We start from the raw sequence: 16,858 nt of genomic DNA, 5'->3' as shown, positions 1-16,858 counted from the left end.
ATTATAGGGTTTGGGCTATACTCGCCGTATAAGACTACCCCTCTTCCAACGCACACCAAATAAAAATTAAAAAACATCAGATTTGATTTTAATATGGTAATTTTAATTCAAATGCTTATGACATGCAGGTACTTAGTAGGAAAACTGTCACTTATAAACATAAGGCTGTTTGTCATGAAACATGTAAACATAAAACAGTGCAAGTGGATTAAACTTTAATAATAATAATAATAATAATAATAATAATAATAATAATAATAATAATAATAATAAGAAGAAGAAGAAGAAGAAGAAGAAGAAGAAGAAGAAGAAGAAGTTGGAAGGGACCATGGAGGTCATCTAGTCCAACCCCCTGCTAAGGCAGGAAACCCTATACCATTTCAGGCAAATGGCTGTCCAGTCTCTTCTTAAAAACGTCCAGTGTTGGAGCATTCACCACTTCTGGAGGCAGGTTGTTCCACTGGTTAATTGTTCTAACTGTCAGGAAGTTTCTCCTTAGTTCTAGGTTGCTTCTCTCCTTGACTAGTTTCCATCCATTGCTTCTTGTCCTGCTTTCAGGTGCTTTGGAGAATAGCTTGGCTCCCTCTTCTTTGTGGCAGCCCCTGAGATATTGGATCACTGCTATCATGTCACCCCTCACCCTTCTCTTCATTAAACTACACATACCCAATTCCAGCAACCGTTTCCTATTTTCCTAATTCACTTTTTCACTTTTCCTAATTCACTCTAAAGCTTTCCCTGCGCAGAGCCTTAAGTAACACCAGCTGCCTGCAATTAGTGCAGGTTCTCATCCCACCAGGCTCAAGGTTGAGTCAGCCTTCCATCCTTCGGAGGTAGGTAAAATGAGGACTCAGATTGTTGGGAGCAATAAGCTGACTTTGTAATAATGCTGCTTGGGGGGGGGTGTTGAAAGCTCTAATAAGCAGGCATATACATAGAATGAAGGCTATTGCTAAGCACATTGATTTTTGCTTTAAATTGTAAGCCGCCCTGAGTCTTCAGAGAAGGGCGGGATATAAATGGGATTAAAAAAAAAAAGACCAAATGGGAGATCCGCTCCAGGTTTTCCAGCCAGCCTGCCCAGTACCTGAGTCAAATGTGTCCTTAGAGCTAAGCAGCTGCTCTGGCTACGGCATTCCCCACCTGCTTTTCAAGTTGCTGTTGCATTCCCACCTGCCTACAGCTGCTCTTCAACTTTAGAAGGAAAGACGCCCAGACCCCAGCCTGTAAAAAATCACAGACTGCAGCTTCTACTCCACTTGGTCCCGCTTTCCCTGCGCAGACTAAATGGAAGATCCACTCCAGGTTTTCCAGCCAGCCCTGTCCCTAAATTTTCAGCACCCAGCGTATAAGATGACCCTTGACTTTTGAGAAGATTTTTATGGGTTAAAAAGTCGTCTTATACGCCGGAAACTACGGTATTCATTTAGCTGACAATGCTAACTTGAAGCTTGGCTGTTGACCTGTTTTGCCCTCACTTTGTTCCTCCTTTCTCCTTGAATGCCATGTCTTTTGATTGGCAAACCTAAAAGCAGATTGTCAAACAATTTATGATAAGATCAGTTTACCAGTTACAAAAACATGCCATCTATTAACAACACTCACAGCCACTAGTAGTCATCCATCAGAAAATAAGGCCTATCCAAATGAACTGAAAAGCTGAGACAAGGCTAGAGAAGGACAATGCAAATAAATGCTGTTATAAATCCATGTAGTTTGTTCCACTGGCTGCAGTGGAACTTTTTCCTAAACAATCAGTTTCAAACCTATTTAGAAAAATTTCCACTCCTCAAAACAAGAAATTCAAACTTACTTTTGCCATTTGATCAGCCATTTGAAGGCGCCCATCAAGCTCTCGTCTGATCTGGGCAGCTTGCTCATCTGCATTGTCCAGCTGGAATGAAAATTAGAGAAAAATAAGGGGATCGGAAATGCTCACAATATTAAAAATGAAGTACTTAACAAATGCAACTTATCTGACATTTTCATAAATGAAACCAATGACAGAAAATAGTAAGAGGATAGCAGCATTCTGGATTTTTTTTGTTTAAATCTTGTAATCTTATTATATGATCTATGGTTATGGTAAATAATACAAAAATAGACTTTAATGAAAAAGGGTATAAAATATGATTTTTTTTATCTTGCATTAAAAGCATCCCTAACCCTAACCCTAACCCTAACCCAATTTTACACCCCAAATACTGAATTCTTCAGTCTAAACCAAATAAACATAAACACACATACAGTATACACAAAAAGGGACAGTGTAGATTAAAGTTGGCCATGGCTGGCACCAGGGCAGAACTGGCAGAACTGGCAAGAGGTAACAGGGCAAGTGACAGCTTTCAGGGTGAAGGTTGTAGTTGTGGACACTGTGCAAGGACTCACGGAGGTCTTCCTTTCCTACTGTTTAAATGTCTAGGAAGTTGTTTTTGAGAAGGTGTCCAACAATTCAGTATGCAAAGTCATGAATGTGTTGATGATACCCAACTATCACCAAGTCAGGCTGTGGGAGAGATGCTGTTGATAGCTTAAGCCACTGCCTGGAGGAGAAGCTTGAAGGCAAATAACATGGAAGTAACATTTGTATGCTAATGTTCCCTATATACCATGACCCTTTTACTGGTTACCGACTGTTTCACAGGTCTAATTTAGTGCTGGTTTTAACAGGGCCACTTATCCAGCTTGAGTGAGGTTGACCTATTAGTTGGGTCAGGGAGAAATCACTCTTAGTTCTGAGAAGTGGGAAGCTGAAATCAGGAGGTGCTCTTTTCAGAAACAGTACTAGTACTCTAAACATGTCTCTCCCTAGAAATCCAATTGCTCCTTTTCTCGACAGCATCCTGGAGAATGCTGAAAATCGTACTGATCCAGAAGGCCAGAGCAGCAGGTTTTTACCATTAATTCCTATCTTCTTTTTATTTCCTCTTGCTATTGTATCACAATTTATCTGGACTTGGCCACTTGTTTTAGTTTTCTTCTAAAATTTTTACTGTATTTTAAGACTTATCATGGATGTGTAGTTTAACTATTTACAGGATTTAAACTATAGATTGTAAATGTACAGGTAGTCCTTGACTTATGATCATAATTGGGACCAGACCTTCTATCACTAATTGAGGCAGTTGTTAAATGAGTCGTGCCTGATTTTATGACCCTTTTTGCTGCAGTTGCTAAGTGAATCGTATGATTATTAAGCAAATCTGGCCTTTTCTATTGACTTTGCTAGTTGGAAGTTGGCTGAGAAAGTCACAAATGACAGTCATGGATCCTGGGATATTAACACATGCCAGATGCCAAGCCCCCAAATTTTGATCATGGGACTGAACGGCTGCTGTGATTGTTGTAAATACAAGGTCCAGTAGTATGACACTTTGTTCAGTGTTGTTGTAACTTTGGTTACTAAATAGACGGTCATAACTCAAGGACTACTTGTTTAGTTGTTTTTATAATTCTTTGCTAATAATTTTTATTTTATTTTATTAGCATATTTTGTTTCTTCTATTTCTGCTTAGGAATAATTGTTATGCTCTTTCTATTATGCTACTTTACAACCAAAATAAACCCAATATAAATTTAAAAAATATTTATTTATCAAATTTATTGCCTGCCCATCTTACCACAGGGTAACAAAATAAAGAATGACTGCTCATAAAAAAATGTAGATATTAGACACATGACCTAAAACCACAAATGAATTATTTCTTTAAAACATTTATACAATCACCCATCTTATATCAAAGTTATATTCCATTGAGACAAAAATATAATTTAATCGCTAGAACTTTTATAACATCACATCAACCCAGTATAATTTTTTATTTATTTATTTTTTTATTTTAATCCCATTTATATCCCGCCCTTCTCTGAAGACTCAGGGCGGCTTACAATTTAAGCACAAACCAATGTGCTTAGCAATAATCCACAAGCAGGGATAATGGCAATGTAATCTAAAGATTATCATGGACTATATGAGATAAGGGAAAGGTACTCCAGACTACAGTGTTCTCCAAGCAGACTGTTTATAAAAAAAGTGTCCCTTAACAAATTGTTCTAAATAACTGTGGAAAGAGACATCTTTGGCCCTTGTCCTCTGCGTTATTCAGCAGGTAAAAATGAGCCTTGATCATCATTTAATTATTAAAACACTAATTAACATACAGAATTCCAACCTTTGCTGCAAACTTTATTCATGGTTTTTCTCATCCCACTTTTTAGGCAATTGTTCTCCAATGAAAAGTTAAATACAGGTGTGGTGGTTAGACACACATATCAAAATAAAGACGTGCAAAAACGCTTCAGTGAAAAGAGAAAATAAAGAGTAGAAAGACCAGTTCTTCAAGGTCAGAACATAATTATAAACTATAAACAGGCATTTAATGCCGTTTGATTGAACTGAACTTGAACCTGATTAATAGGGATTGAAAGCACTATTTTTTTAACCAAAGGATGGGATTGACATTCTCTAACACTTATATCTCCTATATCTATGGTCTTAGAGCAACAGTTACTGAGTATTCTTTCTGATAAAAGGCAGAAAGTTCCTGTGCTTATGTCTTTGCAGACCAGTGGATGAGGTTGGATTGATCTCCCCCTTAGAATGAAATAGCAGTTTTCCTGGAGTGCTAAATCTTATTTAGAAAACCATATTTTCTAAATATCAGCTAAAGAATCAGATATTTTCCCTTGCATTCTACATCTACTGCTTCTTTTCCCCCCAATTCATTTCAATCTACTTTCCTACAACTTCATAACTTCATCTCCGTGCATTGCCTTTTATATGGTTTTTAAGAATAATTCCAAAAATACTGCAAACAAACTGTAAATACACATATTCAGTTGCTTTTTTATCCTTAGGATTAAAAAGTTTAAAAGACTGCATCAGTAATTTTTGTAACATAAAAATAGAATACAAAATTCCAGCAAGCTAAAGAATCTCACACAGATCTGTGCAAACTTTTAAAATAATTCAGAGAAATTGATACTGTCCCATCCTGTTATTAGTCTATGAAAAGAATTAAGAAATTGGATTGGAAACTACAGGAAAGGTCAAGCTTTGCCTCAAATACTTGTTTATTAAGTATTAAAGCTGGTCAGACAAATGGTCAGGATTTTACTACTGGACCTTGTTTTAGTATCATTGCTCTGACTGCTCTCCATTTTGATTTGTATGATGATTTTACATGTGGAACTAGAATATTAGAATCACTGTAAACTACTAAAGTAGAAGTCTAGCCAATCTCTTCATGAAATTAAGTTAAACACATTCTTGCCCTTCCAGATTTCCTTTTAACATGAATTTCAGTGGTGTCCTTCAGACTATTTTGCATGATGTCAGTGTGAGATAATTCTACTATTAAAATAATATGGAAAGACTCTTACATAAATTGGAACGAACCAATCAGACAATTGTTACAGTAGGAAATGTCATGTAAAACAGTTTTGAACAGTAAAATTCAGTGTAATGAGATTCAGCATATTCACAGGTTTCCATGATTCTCTCTGATACACAGGGCTTTTTTTCTCATAGAACGCTCAGAACGGTGTCCCACCACCTTTTTTTGCAAAAAAAAAAAAAAAAAACCCAGCTCCCTTATTGGCTTTCCTAAGCCTATTGCAGGGCTAGCAATCTTGGCTCTTTTTTATGACTCATGGACTTCAACTCCCAGAAATCCTGAGCCAGCCATGCTGAGCAGAAAGAGAGAGGTTTCCAAGCTGAGCCATGCTGGCTCAGGAATTCTGGGAGTTGAAGTCCTTGAGTCATAAAAGAGCCTGCACTAGAGGAGGACATTAAAATTATTTACAGGATTACTTCTTTAGGAACTAAACTTTTAGAATCTAAAACGGCTAATTCAAAAAAGCCAACAGGAAAGAACCTCACATTTTTCATCTGCTTCTGTCTTTTGGAAGGTAAAATTATCAAAATAATCTATTTCTTATGTTAACATTTCTGCAATAAAATCAAAGGTAACAGGAAAGAAATGAGAAACATTTTTCTCAATGTAATATGTCTAATTTAGCTGATTCTACAAAAAATAGTATCTTTTGTACACTCTTGAAAACTATTTTGAATCTAAACAATTCTTAAGAATGAAATATTCTTAATTTGGACTTTACTTTTACTGTTTGGACTGTTGTGTGTTTTGAAAAATAGATTATTTAGACTCTAGTTATGTTGCACTTCAGTCTTTAAATAATTAACCTAGTATATACATAACAATATATGATGTTTTCCATGGTGAGCTTAACATCAATAACAACATTTATTTAAAAGGCTAAAATAATTTCTGGTGGTATTATCTGTATAGTAAAATTTTGGACAAGCAGTGATCATGTTACATATGTGCATAAGCGTAGTCAGTAGCATATGCCTTTTTAAAAATATCAAATATGCAAAGAAACAAAAATAAGTCCAAAATATCTGTATTACATCCAGAAATGCCAACTTTGCAACCAATATCTCTCATCCATAACTATGGCACCCTAAGGATACCTGTATACATGCAAATGTTTCTCTGGGATCAGTAATGCAGCAGGGATTGGTTTTTCCTTCCAGTAACATATACCTAAAACCAGTTTATTGCATTTGGCAATTGTACTAAAAAAAATCTCATTGTCAACCAATATAATTCATTTAATTTGAAATCAAGTGAAAAATTGATTTAAATTATTTTATTAAAATAAATTAATGGCAATTCTTTTATAAGAAGTTGCCTCAAACAAAATGAGTTTGACATGCCTGCTCTAGATAGTTGAATGCTCCAAAATAAATTCTAGACCAGGCCTGTACATACAGCCTACCAAGACCCTTGGACAGAGCACAGACTTTTTTTTTAAAGTAATAAAATTACCACCACTGCCCTGAAAGTCATGTTGCCTAGTGCCTCCATGGCTTACCATGACCATGAACTCCAACACTGTAGATGCTCCTCTAGTCACCAAATCATTGATTAGCCCTCCAGCATTCCTTTGCAGACCACAAAGATTTTTAATTTATCAGTGCGGGCCTTTCCCTTCTACAAGTTGCACAGATCTCTTCTAGATTTTCCTCTTGCCTTTCCGAGTTAACTCCTTGGTCTGTCATTGAGCAAGAATTGACTTTGTAGGGAAGCATATTATAATTTGATGTATATTTAACATATGTTCTACTTTTATTTACCAATTATATAATATTTGTATGCAATCCACATGGCGAGGTTTGGGGAAACTTACAATAGAAAAAAATATATTTTTGAAATCATAAGATTAAAACATTGCCTGACCCACACCGCCTCCGCTGTCCGCACCACGCAGCCCCGCCATATAGAGTGGGCTCTGCTGCTCCCACAGCACCAGCCGCGCCAGCTCCAGCCCTGGGGGGGGAGCCCGCTGCCAACACCCTTCGCACCTGTGACTGCAGCAGCGCCCCATCCCCACCCACCCTGCCTCCTGCGCCCACCAAGATGAGAGTTCCTGCACCTTTTTTTTTAAGAAAAAAAGCACTGCTGATACATTATAAAGAGATCAAAAACTTCTAAAAACCCAGATTAGCAGCTGTACAATTCTAACCATAATTCATTAAAATGAGGCAACTTTATCAACTGTATTTTGGGGTTGTAAGGATTCTTTGAATTAAGAATGACATGGTAAATCATGATTAACTAAAATGAAAACAAAATTTCTATGTTTTATGCAGGTATCCTGGGTAGGAGGGAAGAATCTGGAGAAGCTATGCTCAGTGGTTTAGCATTACATCTCAAACCAACCAATCCTGAGAGGGAAGCACAGCAAGAAAAGCAACCCAACATTTATTTCCTAAGAATCCCACTGAGGAATGTTGATATTCTGAAGCAGCTCTTTTATCTTCACATATTGGCCATAGATTGTTTACATCTATTTCCACAACTGAAGCGCATAAGTAGGTGAACAGCCCCCCAAAGTACAATTGTGACAAACATTACATTAGCCTGGTCTATTGCAGTCTTGCCACTGGTAGGGTGCCTGGTTGTACAAATTTAATTAAACCAACCATAGCAATGAAACTAATACAGTTTAATCTCCTAAAATCCAAAATAATGGAAAACAGGGTGAATAATCCCTACTCAAAATGAGAATCAGCAAATTAGTTTCTTCTGCAGTGTACTTCATTATGCAGGAAACTCCTTTTTTCCAACATAAAAGTTAAAGCTGTAATGGATTCTTCAATTTACTTTTAAAGTCACAAAGAAGGCAAGCACAACGCAAAGTTGTACTTTAGACTGTACAGGATTCAAGGAGAGGTTTTTTTTGCACAGTTTACTGCAAGGAGTGTGAAAGTATCTGCAATATGAAATTAAGATAGTATTTTATTTCTTCAATGAAAAAGTGTTTGTCAGATATATAATATTTTATAGATCCAACCTATGCCTAAACCAATAAATATAAATGATAAGCTGTGCTCCTTTATAACTGCTGCTGGGCAGAGAGTTAATGAGTAATCAACATGTACTAAACAATTCTAAAACTATGCATTTGCTCCACCAATTTTTATCAGTTCATCTTAAAACTAATGAATAAATAAAGGAAAGCTGAGTTATATACAAAATCAAGGTGACAATGCCTCTTAAATTGTGAACACTGGCAAATTACAGCAAGCTGCTTATCTTTGGTGACTGACAAGTGCCTTGCTATGCAGGTTTTCAATAGCACAGTGAGAGCAGGCTTCTCCATATGGAAGCTCTATTTATGACCAATTGTTCTCAACAGAGGTAGTTGCAACAATCTGCAGTTTTAATTTTGCAATCTGCAATTTTAATGTTCGCACACATTGACTTTAACAAAGCTTTCACATGGGGATCTGTTGGATTAGGAAGTTCATGTTTGATTTAATAAAGGATATGTTTGCATCTTCTGTCTCTTAAAAAAAAGAATTCACAATGTTCTAAGTAAGGAAAATATTCTTTAAAAATAGAACTGGTATAGGAACCAAAAATGAATATAAGACAATGTATACCTTTTCTGTATGAAAATCATCTTTAAAGGGTAAATAAAAGAACCTATTGTGTTGAATGTTGAATGGTATAATTACTTTGAGATCAATGTTCTTATGGAATTGTCCCCAGATTCAAACAAAAACATTTTGCTCCTGATAAGAAACCATGAAAAGAAAAGGTTGAGGAGTCAAGAAAATCAGATTCTTAGAGCCTGCTTGCTATGTCTCTCCCAGGCATAAGGTAAAAAGAGCATGAAAGAAAAAAAATATAGAATTTACTTCTCCTAACTCAGAATTCAGTTTCATCCAATAATGACTTCAAGGAAATGTTTCTTCCTTTGACCAGGATGGACAGCTAGCGATTAGGAAAGCAGAACCATTTTCTTACTTAGAAATGTTGTCATTGATAGTCATGTGTATCTTTACCTTTCTAAATTAAAGCAAATGAAACTAGAGTGAAAATCATTCTTAAAAATATGTGTGTAAATTGTTTTTTTAAAAGAGGAGTTCATATATTGTGGTGGAACAAAAAAAAAATCTCACAGGCCTGATTGCAGATAAAGCGGGCTGATCTTTTATTTCTCCTGAATGCATTCATCTACTTTTTTAAAAAAAGCAAGATTCTAGATGCCAAACAATAGTCTCCAGCCTGCCTTTCATGCTTCTCTTTGATTTTCAACATCTTTCTAACATAGCTGGAAATAATGTTGGTTGTAATGGTGTTAATACTCTGCTTTTCTTCCTGAGCCAAGGTATTAAATCCCACAAGATTCAAATTGTTTATATGGTTACTACTGGTTAAAATGAAACACTGGGATGCCAGTTGAATAAATTGCATTTTTCTGTCACTTTAAGGAATCTGTTACCTTGATCACCAACTCTTCAGAAGAATCTCTCCAATCCAAGAGTCTTCAAACTTGGCCCTTTTATGACTTGTGGACTTCAACTCCCAGAATTCCTCAGCCAGTCATAAAAGGGCCAAGTTTGAAGACCCCTGCTCCAATCTGTTACCTTGATCACTAACAACATGGTCAGTTGGGCCCAGAGTGTGAAGATGTTATGTTTTTATGACAATGCCACACATCGCCTATAATTAGGAAGTGCGTCTGTTAAATACACTTTGGCTTTTTATATATTTTTTAAAAATCAAATTTTGAATACGTATGTAAGGATAACATATAAGACAGTATGATTTTATTTAATTCTAATTTCATCCAGGTTTCTTGCAGTGGCTTTTTAAATAAAAAAATAGGAGATGTCTTTTGGAAAAAAAAACCTAAATAGACAATTTTAATTGAGTATTTCCTTCAATTGTTTAAAGTAATCTTTATTAAAGACAGGTTAGGATTAAGAGGAAAACCTATGTGAATAGTGATATTTTTTTTCAGACTCCAGGGGTTCCAAAGTAATAGGGTGAGGAGACATAGTGATGACCCTTGGAGGTACAAGGCCACTAGATTTTAATTTATTTTTATTATTTCTTTTTTTAAAAAAAGTGGGAAATAGTATAGCACTGTCAATTTTCAATGGCATGACCACAGAGAACTCTAAGGACCAGAGCAGTGTTTCCAACCTTGCCAACTTTAAAATGTGTGGACTTTAATTCCCAAAATTCCCCAGTCAAAACACTGGCTGGGGCTTTCTGTGAGTTGAAATCCAGACATCTTAAAGCTGGCAAGGTTCAGAAACATCAGGATAGAGAAAAAAGGCATGGTTTAAAGACACCTAATGCCACCTCTGAGGGATCCTCATTTGAAACCTCAGTTTTTCAAATATTCCCATACATACAAATATACCTACATAAAACCCCTAATAATGTTCATAATTGCCAAATTAAACTAATACTCCTCCTCTTGAAAACAAGGTTTCCATATTCATTTGTAAATATTCTGCTTTGAAAAGCCATGCATATATATAAATGAACAAGTAATAGGAATGGTTCTAACAATGAAAATTATGGAACATCCCTCAGTAACCAATGACTATAAGCAGGCCTTTTTTTCTCATAGAACGCTCAGAACGGAGTTCCGGAACCTTTTTTGGATGGAACCTTGTAGGGTAGGCAAGGCAGGTTGTATGACATGTGTGAGTTCCGGCACCTTTTTCTTTTACAAAAAAAGCACTGACTATAAGCATTTCCATGAATCTAATATGAATCACACCAGGATGTTCTAATGCCACACCAGTTTGTGAAATATCCAAGAACAGCCATTCCTATACCTTAGGTGCTTTATTTTGTCAAGAAATAAATAGATTTGCAGACTAAGGCTTTTTCTCCCTATGTGTCTTCACCATGTAGAAAAAGAAAATTAAATTTTCACCAAACAAAAATGGAACCAGACAATCTAATTCCTTTCATGAAAGCCTATTCTACAATTTATCTTTGGGAATTGTAGAATTTTTATCATGAAATATTCCCATAACAACATGTAGGTGTTATCAATATAAAACATTTTATTCCAAAATTACAAGTTCTGCTTGATCAGAATAGGGCATAATGTAAAAAAGCTGACTTCAGATTCAAGCTAAATAACTGCACTAAAAAACATGTGGGTAGGTTGTAAAAACTGGGTTTTTTTTTAAAGAGGAGGAGGAGATGAAATGTCTAAAAAACATTAGCATTCTTATTAAAAATTGACCTTTTCTTTAACAATCTCCTAGGAAGCATTAATAAATTGTGATTTGAAGAGAATTTATCCTAATACTGCTACATTAGGAACTCACATTTTCAGAATTTTTTTTTAAAAAATTACTTTATTCAGACTACATGCACTTAACAGTGAGCACAGGAGTTATGTTCACACTTTTTGTGAAAAAGCTATTACTCAAAAAGAGCAAGCAGTTATTTCAGAAAGCAGAAGATGGGATTGCGTGATACTCAATTACAGACAGAAGCAGCATGTGACTTCATTCCTTTTGACACTTGGCAAATTTCATTTTGTGCATGTGCAAGTGATATCAATATTTGGTTTTAGCTAGCCAAGCACATATGCAAGCAGATTGTCCTGGAAGAACACACAGATTTATACAGTCAAAGTAAAGTCAGCTAGGAGGCAGATAAGTAAGTATACCACTCTTTTGCAGAAATGAGTCTTATATAGTTTGGGGACTGTTGAACCTGGACTGCTTTCAACCAAATGTTTTAAGGTAAAATAATTGTAGCATCATTTCCCCAAATGATTAGAATCCTAGAGTCATCAGCTTATATTTATTTTCTTTGCATCTGGCTTATTTTCATAATGGGGATAATCTGTTTAGGCAGAAAAATCTAGCATTTTGCACTACAGATGGTCCTCAATTTATGACCAAAACTGACCTCAAAATTTCTGTTGCTAAACAAGACAGTTTGTTATTGAGTTGTGCCTTCATTTTACAACCTTTTTAATTTTATTTTTATTTATTTATTTTATTAAACTTATATACCACCCTTCTCCCGTAGGACTTTTTGCCATAGTTGTTAAGTGAACCACTGCAGTTGTTAAGCAAATCATGTAATTATTAAGCAAATCTGGCTTCTCCCATTGACTTGTCAGAAGTCAGCTGGAAAAGTTACAAATGGTGATCACATGACCCTGGGACAGTTCAACTGTCATAAATACATGCCAGTTGCCAAGCACCTGAATTTTGATCACATGACTATTGGGATGCTGCAATGGTCAAAAGTGTGAAAACTGGTCATAAGTCATTTTTTTTCAACACTGAACAGTCACTAAATGAATGGTTGTAAGTCAAGGACCACTTTTATACGCAATTGGAGTGGTGCAGCTTTTAATATTCCTCTTTGTCTTCCTATAATTGCCAACTTTCTAACAGATACCCAAGTGTGTTGTTATCTACCAGTGGTTCTTTTATAAATGAATGTCCTGTAACTGATGTTTAACAATTAAGACTGATGCAAATAGCTGATTTTTTTTCTTTATTATATTACTGAAATATCAATATTACAATGTAACTATAAGACAGCTGAGCAAGGGGCAGTGATTATTTGGGGCATTTTGAAACAGTAGTATCCTAGACATTTTTAAGGGTGTGGATGTTTATAAAATATTTGCATTCATGTTCAATGAAGAGTGTATGAGAGAAATACAAGAAGTAGCTAGGCCAACTATGTGTCAAGAAGGTGTTATCAGTACCTCCCCAGCAGTAATGGATAAATTACTATAGATTTATTTGCTATAAAACATTTACCAGGAATGAATGCTGTGTTACAATTCTACACACCAAAAAAAAAAATCTCAGATAATGGGGAAACTAGGTTGTCCCTGAATATATGGCAGATCTGTTCTTGATTAACTTTAAGGTTTTGTTTAAATGATAGCCTTGAAGCAGAAACTCTCATTTGCAATTTTCAAGGACAATATTATTCAAGCCAAAAGAGAAAATACACACTATTCATCATATAATATCAATTCTCAATGTTTTATTTTTACATAATATTCTCCAATAATAAACACAATGGAATAAACCACACACACACCTTCCTCCTACCTACCAACAAACAATTTGCAATCCTTGGGGATGGATGGATGAATAAATAAATTGAGCCAGAAAGCTCGCCTTCAAATGCACAAAGTGATTACCTTAAGTGATAGATGCATTCATATGTCTTTGATAGATGCATTTATATGAGCACACTCAACAAACAGAAAGAAAAAATGTTGCTATGAAATGATGTTAGAAGACCAAACAATGCAAGAGGCACAGTAATATCACCTACCAATAAGTCATCCATTATGACTGATCCACAATTAATGGCTATTGCTGAAGAATGAGAATTTCAAGAGCAGTAAACAGACATATTTATAATGAGCTGCAGCTACTCACAGCACTACTGTATTGAATTCTATAGTTTCTTTTATGCATGAGTACTTCTAGCCCAAGCCATAATGACAGGGGAGAAACCACAGGGGGAAAAGATGATAGGGAAAAAGGAAAAAAAATGGAGTCTTTCTTTTGTACTAGGTTTCTATATGGAGGAAATATTCAGCATTCTTTGCCCTTTGTGAAGAAAAGAAAAGAAAATCTGTTTTCCTCCTGCACAACTAGAATTGGGCAGGAAATTACAACTGCGTGTACCTCCTGCAAAAGCCCAGCATATGGGCAAACAGAGAATAGGGGACTAATCATTACCAAAAAAAAGTGACTGGCATCCAAGGAAGGGTAAACTTCATTGCCATTGAGTATTTATTATTTTTCAGTTCTGCTGTCCAAAGCTCTCCCAATGCAAATTCTACAAGGAAGGTAAACATCTTCCTGATCTATATAACAGGAAGAGAGAAAGATCTTGTGAACTGGACATCTAATAAAAGGAAATGAATGGAACATTCCATGAATACAGGTGAACTGAGATGAATTACTTACTTGACAGGCATTATAGATTAATTGATGCTCCAATTTCTTTACGCCTAGAATCTGCTGGAACATCTCATATAGTTGTTCTTTGCTTAAGATGAGTTCAGATACAGCACTTAAAGCCATCCTGTTGGACTGTTTGTACAGATCCTCTTCTCCCCTGTAAATAGCATCATATTTGGCTATCCAAGAACTTAGCACAGTCTCTTTGCTTAATCCATCTATCTCAGGCAAGCTCCGGACTCTTTTTTCTATGTTCTTCTTAAAAACATCTCTGAAATCATTTGCTGAGCATCCGCCACTGTGGACCATCCTAGCAACTCGGTCACTCTTGAGGAAAACCTTTTGAACAAAAGAAGAAACACATTAGAACAAAGGTAGATGGGAGAAGAGGCAAATAGATTTTTGAAGACTATTGTGCTATGGAGCAATTTTAGTGCTTGGATAAGGAACCATCTGGACATTTCATGTCAGCTAAAAACATTCTGGAAGCAGGCAGTGACAAATTATTTCCAGAGCACTAAAACAAGAAAAATCTTGTCATTCAACAGCTACTGAGTTTTACTTATGCTGAGCATTTTTAAACCATGTTTCAGATAACTATGCAATTACAACTTGCAGTTGATCCAAATTATTTTTCTCATGCACTTCACCATTTTTCTAAAGAAATTGCATGTCTGAACCAAAACATATCTGAATTTACATCCCTGACTGATTTTTCTATGACTGAGCCTAAACATAAATTTATGTATTGTTGGAATATACCTAAACAGGTATCTTCCTGTTGGTAAGCATGATTTTTCTTCAAGACATTGGTGGAAAACAAAGGCCAGAGTTTTCTGAAGATGCTCCCTAAAACATAATTAAAGAATAAGGATTATAGGCTGCTGAATCTGATGTTTTAGTAATAAGCAACAGCACAAATAATTCTATCTTAAACTAGATCTAATACTTTCAGTTACTCACCTCTGGGAACAGAAGATGGTAATAATCCTTTGCCTAACCTGGAGAAAGTTTCATTTGTCAGGAAGTTGAGCCCAGGTCCTCTCTAGAATGTACACTCTCCCTTACAACCCTTGCCTAAATTTCAAGGATGAGGCTTGAACATTTAGTAGCATTTTTGAAGCACAGCTTAGAAGCACACATGAAGCTCTTTGAATCTGCTTTGAGACCCTCGATGTAGCTTCATAGGATGCGTATGTAATTAATCAAAAGACCGTGGAAAATCACAATTTATTCACAAAAAACTATGCACCCAAAATTCATTAATTGCATCATAACATCCTCCTCATTCACAGTGTGATCCTCAATTGGCTAGGACCGCCCATGACATTAATCCAAATAAAAATAGCAATGAGTAAAAGAAATATATGGTGCCATAGCAGAAGAGGAATGGGGAAAAATTTCAGTGCTGACAGAAGACACCCAACCATCTTGATTCTATCTGAAAAGCTGTGGGCAGCTAATTCATTACATAAGGCAAAAGACAAAACAGAAAAAAAATGCTACATGGTTACCTAGCAGAATATAATGTAGAATCTTAGGCTATATTCTGAAAAGCATAGTATGTAGCAAGTATGCTGCATTTGATCAAATTTGGTCCTGCAAACTCTATGTCTATTGTAGGGGATTTTGGAGAACTAAGTTAAAAACCCTTAACCCACATATATCTTGTCAGGGAAAAGAAAACATTGGCTCCGATATAAAGCATCAAAACAGGCAACTATTCCATTACAAAAAGACTTTCCCAGGAAAATTACACTGTCAGTTTAGCCACAGAACAGTTAAGAAACCAAGAAATGCTGAATAACTTGGGAAAAGACACTGGGAATAAGCAGAGCTCTACAAAAGCTAAAGAAAGTAATTCCCTGAAAAACACTATGGACTAACTGCCTTTCTTTCAAATCTTTATTATCTTTGAAGTCTTGTCCCATTATGTCATAATCACACTGGTCTCACTGACTTCATAAGGCATGTAGTATGTTATGTCCAATGAAATGCCTGGCTGTTTCATCCAATCACATACTGTATAAGTTCTAATTTGAGTAACTCTATTAAGGGGACTGTACCTCCACCATTCTTTAGGCTCTCCTTGTTTTGCCACAAAAGTGGTCAGTAGCTCAATTAATGCTTCAATGTCTTAAGTCCAGTACTATTCAAACGTATCCCTAAAAAAAATTCTATTCCATTAGAGTGGCGGATGAGGAAGTTATGAAATATAACAAGTATATAAGCAAAATGCCGTGTAGATTCTGAGCTGATAATTACGGTATCTTTTAATGAAGGTTGAAAACAACATTCCAGAAGCAGCTGTGCCTAATAAATATCATTCTCATGGTTGAGGTTTCTGAACTACTTGCTCAAGGATAATGATTATCTGCATTGGTATCAATGTTCTTCCCTCCCCCCCAAAAGGACACAGGGTCAGCTTATTTGAACAAAGGCAATTTGGTACCCTTGAATATCAAAGTACTGTAGAAATTCTGCATTTTCAAAAGAGGTAGCTAGGGTGTCTTCTCCACTTTCAGTTGATATAGCTGTCTCCTTGGTGTT

The 16,858-nt window shown here is 35.8% G+C and overlaps 1 protein-coding gene across 4 annotated transcripts in view; it reads right to left on the bottom strand.

Annotated features, from left to right (window-relative positions):
• CADPS2 (calcium dependent secretion activator 2) overlaps window positions 1-16,858 on the bottom strand; it is a 409,931-nt gene that overhangs the window by 270,591 nt on the left and 122,482 nt on the right. For all 4 annotated transcript variants that reach the window (XM_083366018.1, XM_083366019.1, XM_083366020.1 and 1 more), the window contains exons 3-4: window positions 14,315-14,647; window positions 1,814-1,894 (exon numbers count right to left, since the gene is read on the bottom strand). In XM_083366018.1, the coding sequence (XP_083222144.1) occupies window positions 1,814-1,894; window positions 14,315-14,647 (414 nt within the window). The remainder of the gene's footprint in view (window positions 1-1,813; window positions 1,895-14,314; window positions 14,648-16,858) is intronic.

Source organism: Vipera ursinii (genome assembly GCF_947247035.1).
Source record: "Vipera ursinii genome assembly, chromosome: 6".
In the NCBI taxonomy this organism is placed as follows: Eukaryota; Metazoa; Chordata; class Lepidosauria; order Squamata; family Viperidae; genus Vipera; species Vipera ursinii.
The sequence above is the reverse complement of the archived record's forward strand: the minus strand, read 5'-3'. Positions and strand labels throughout refer to the sequence as shown.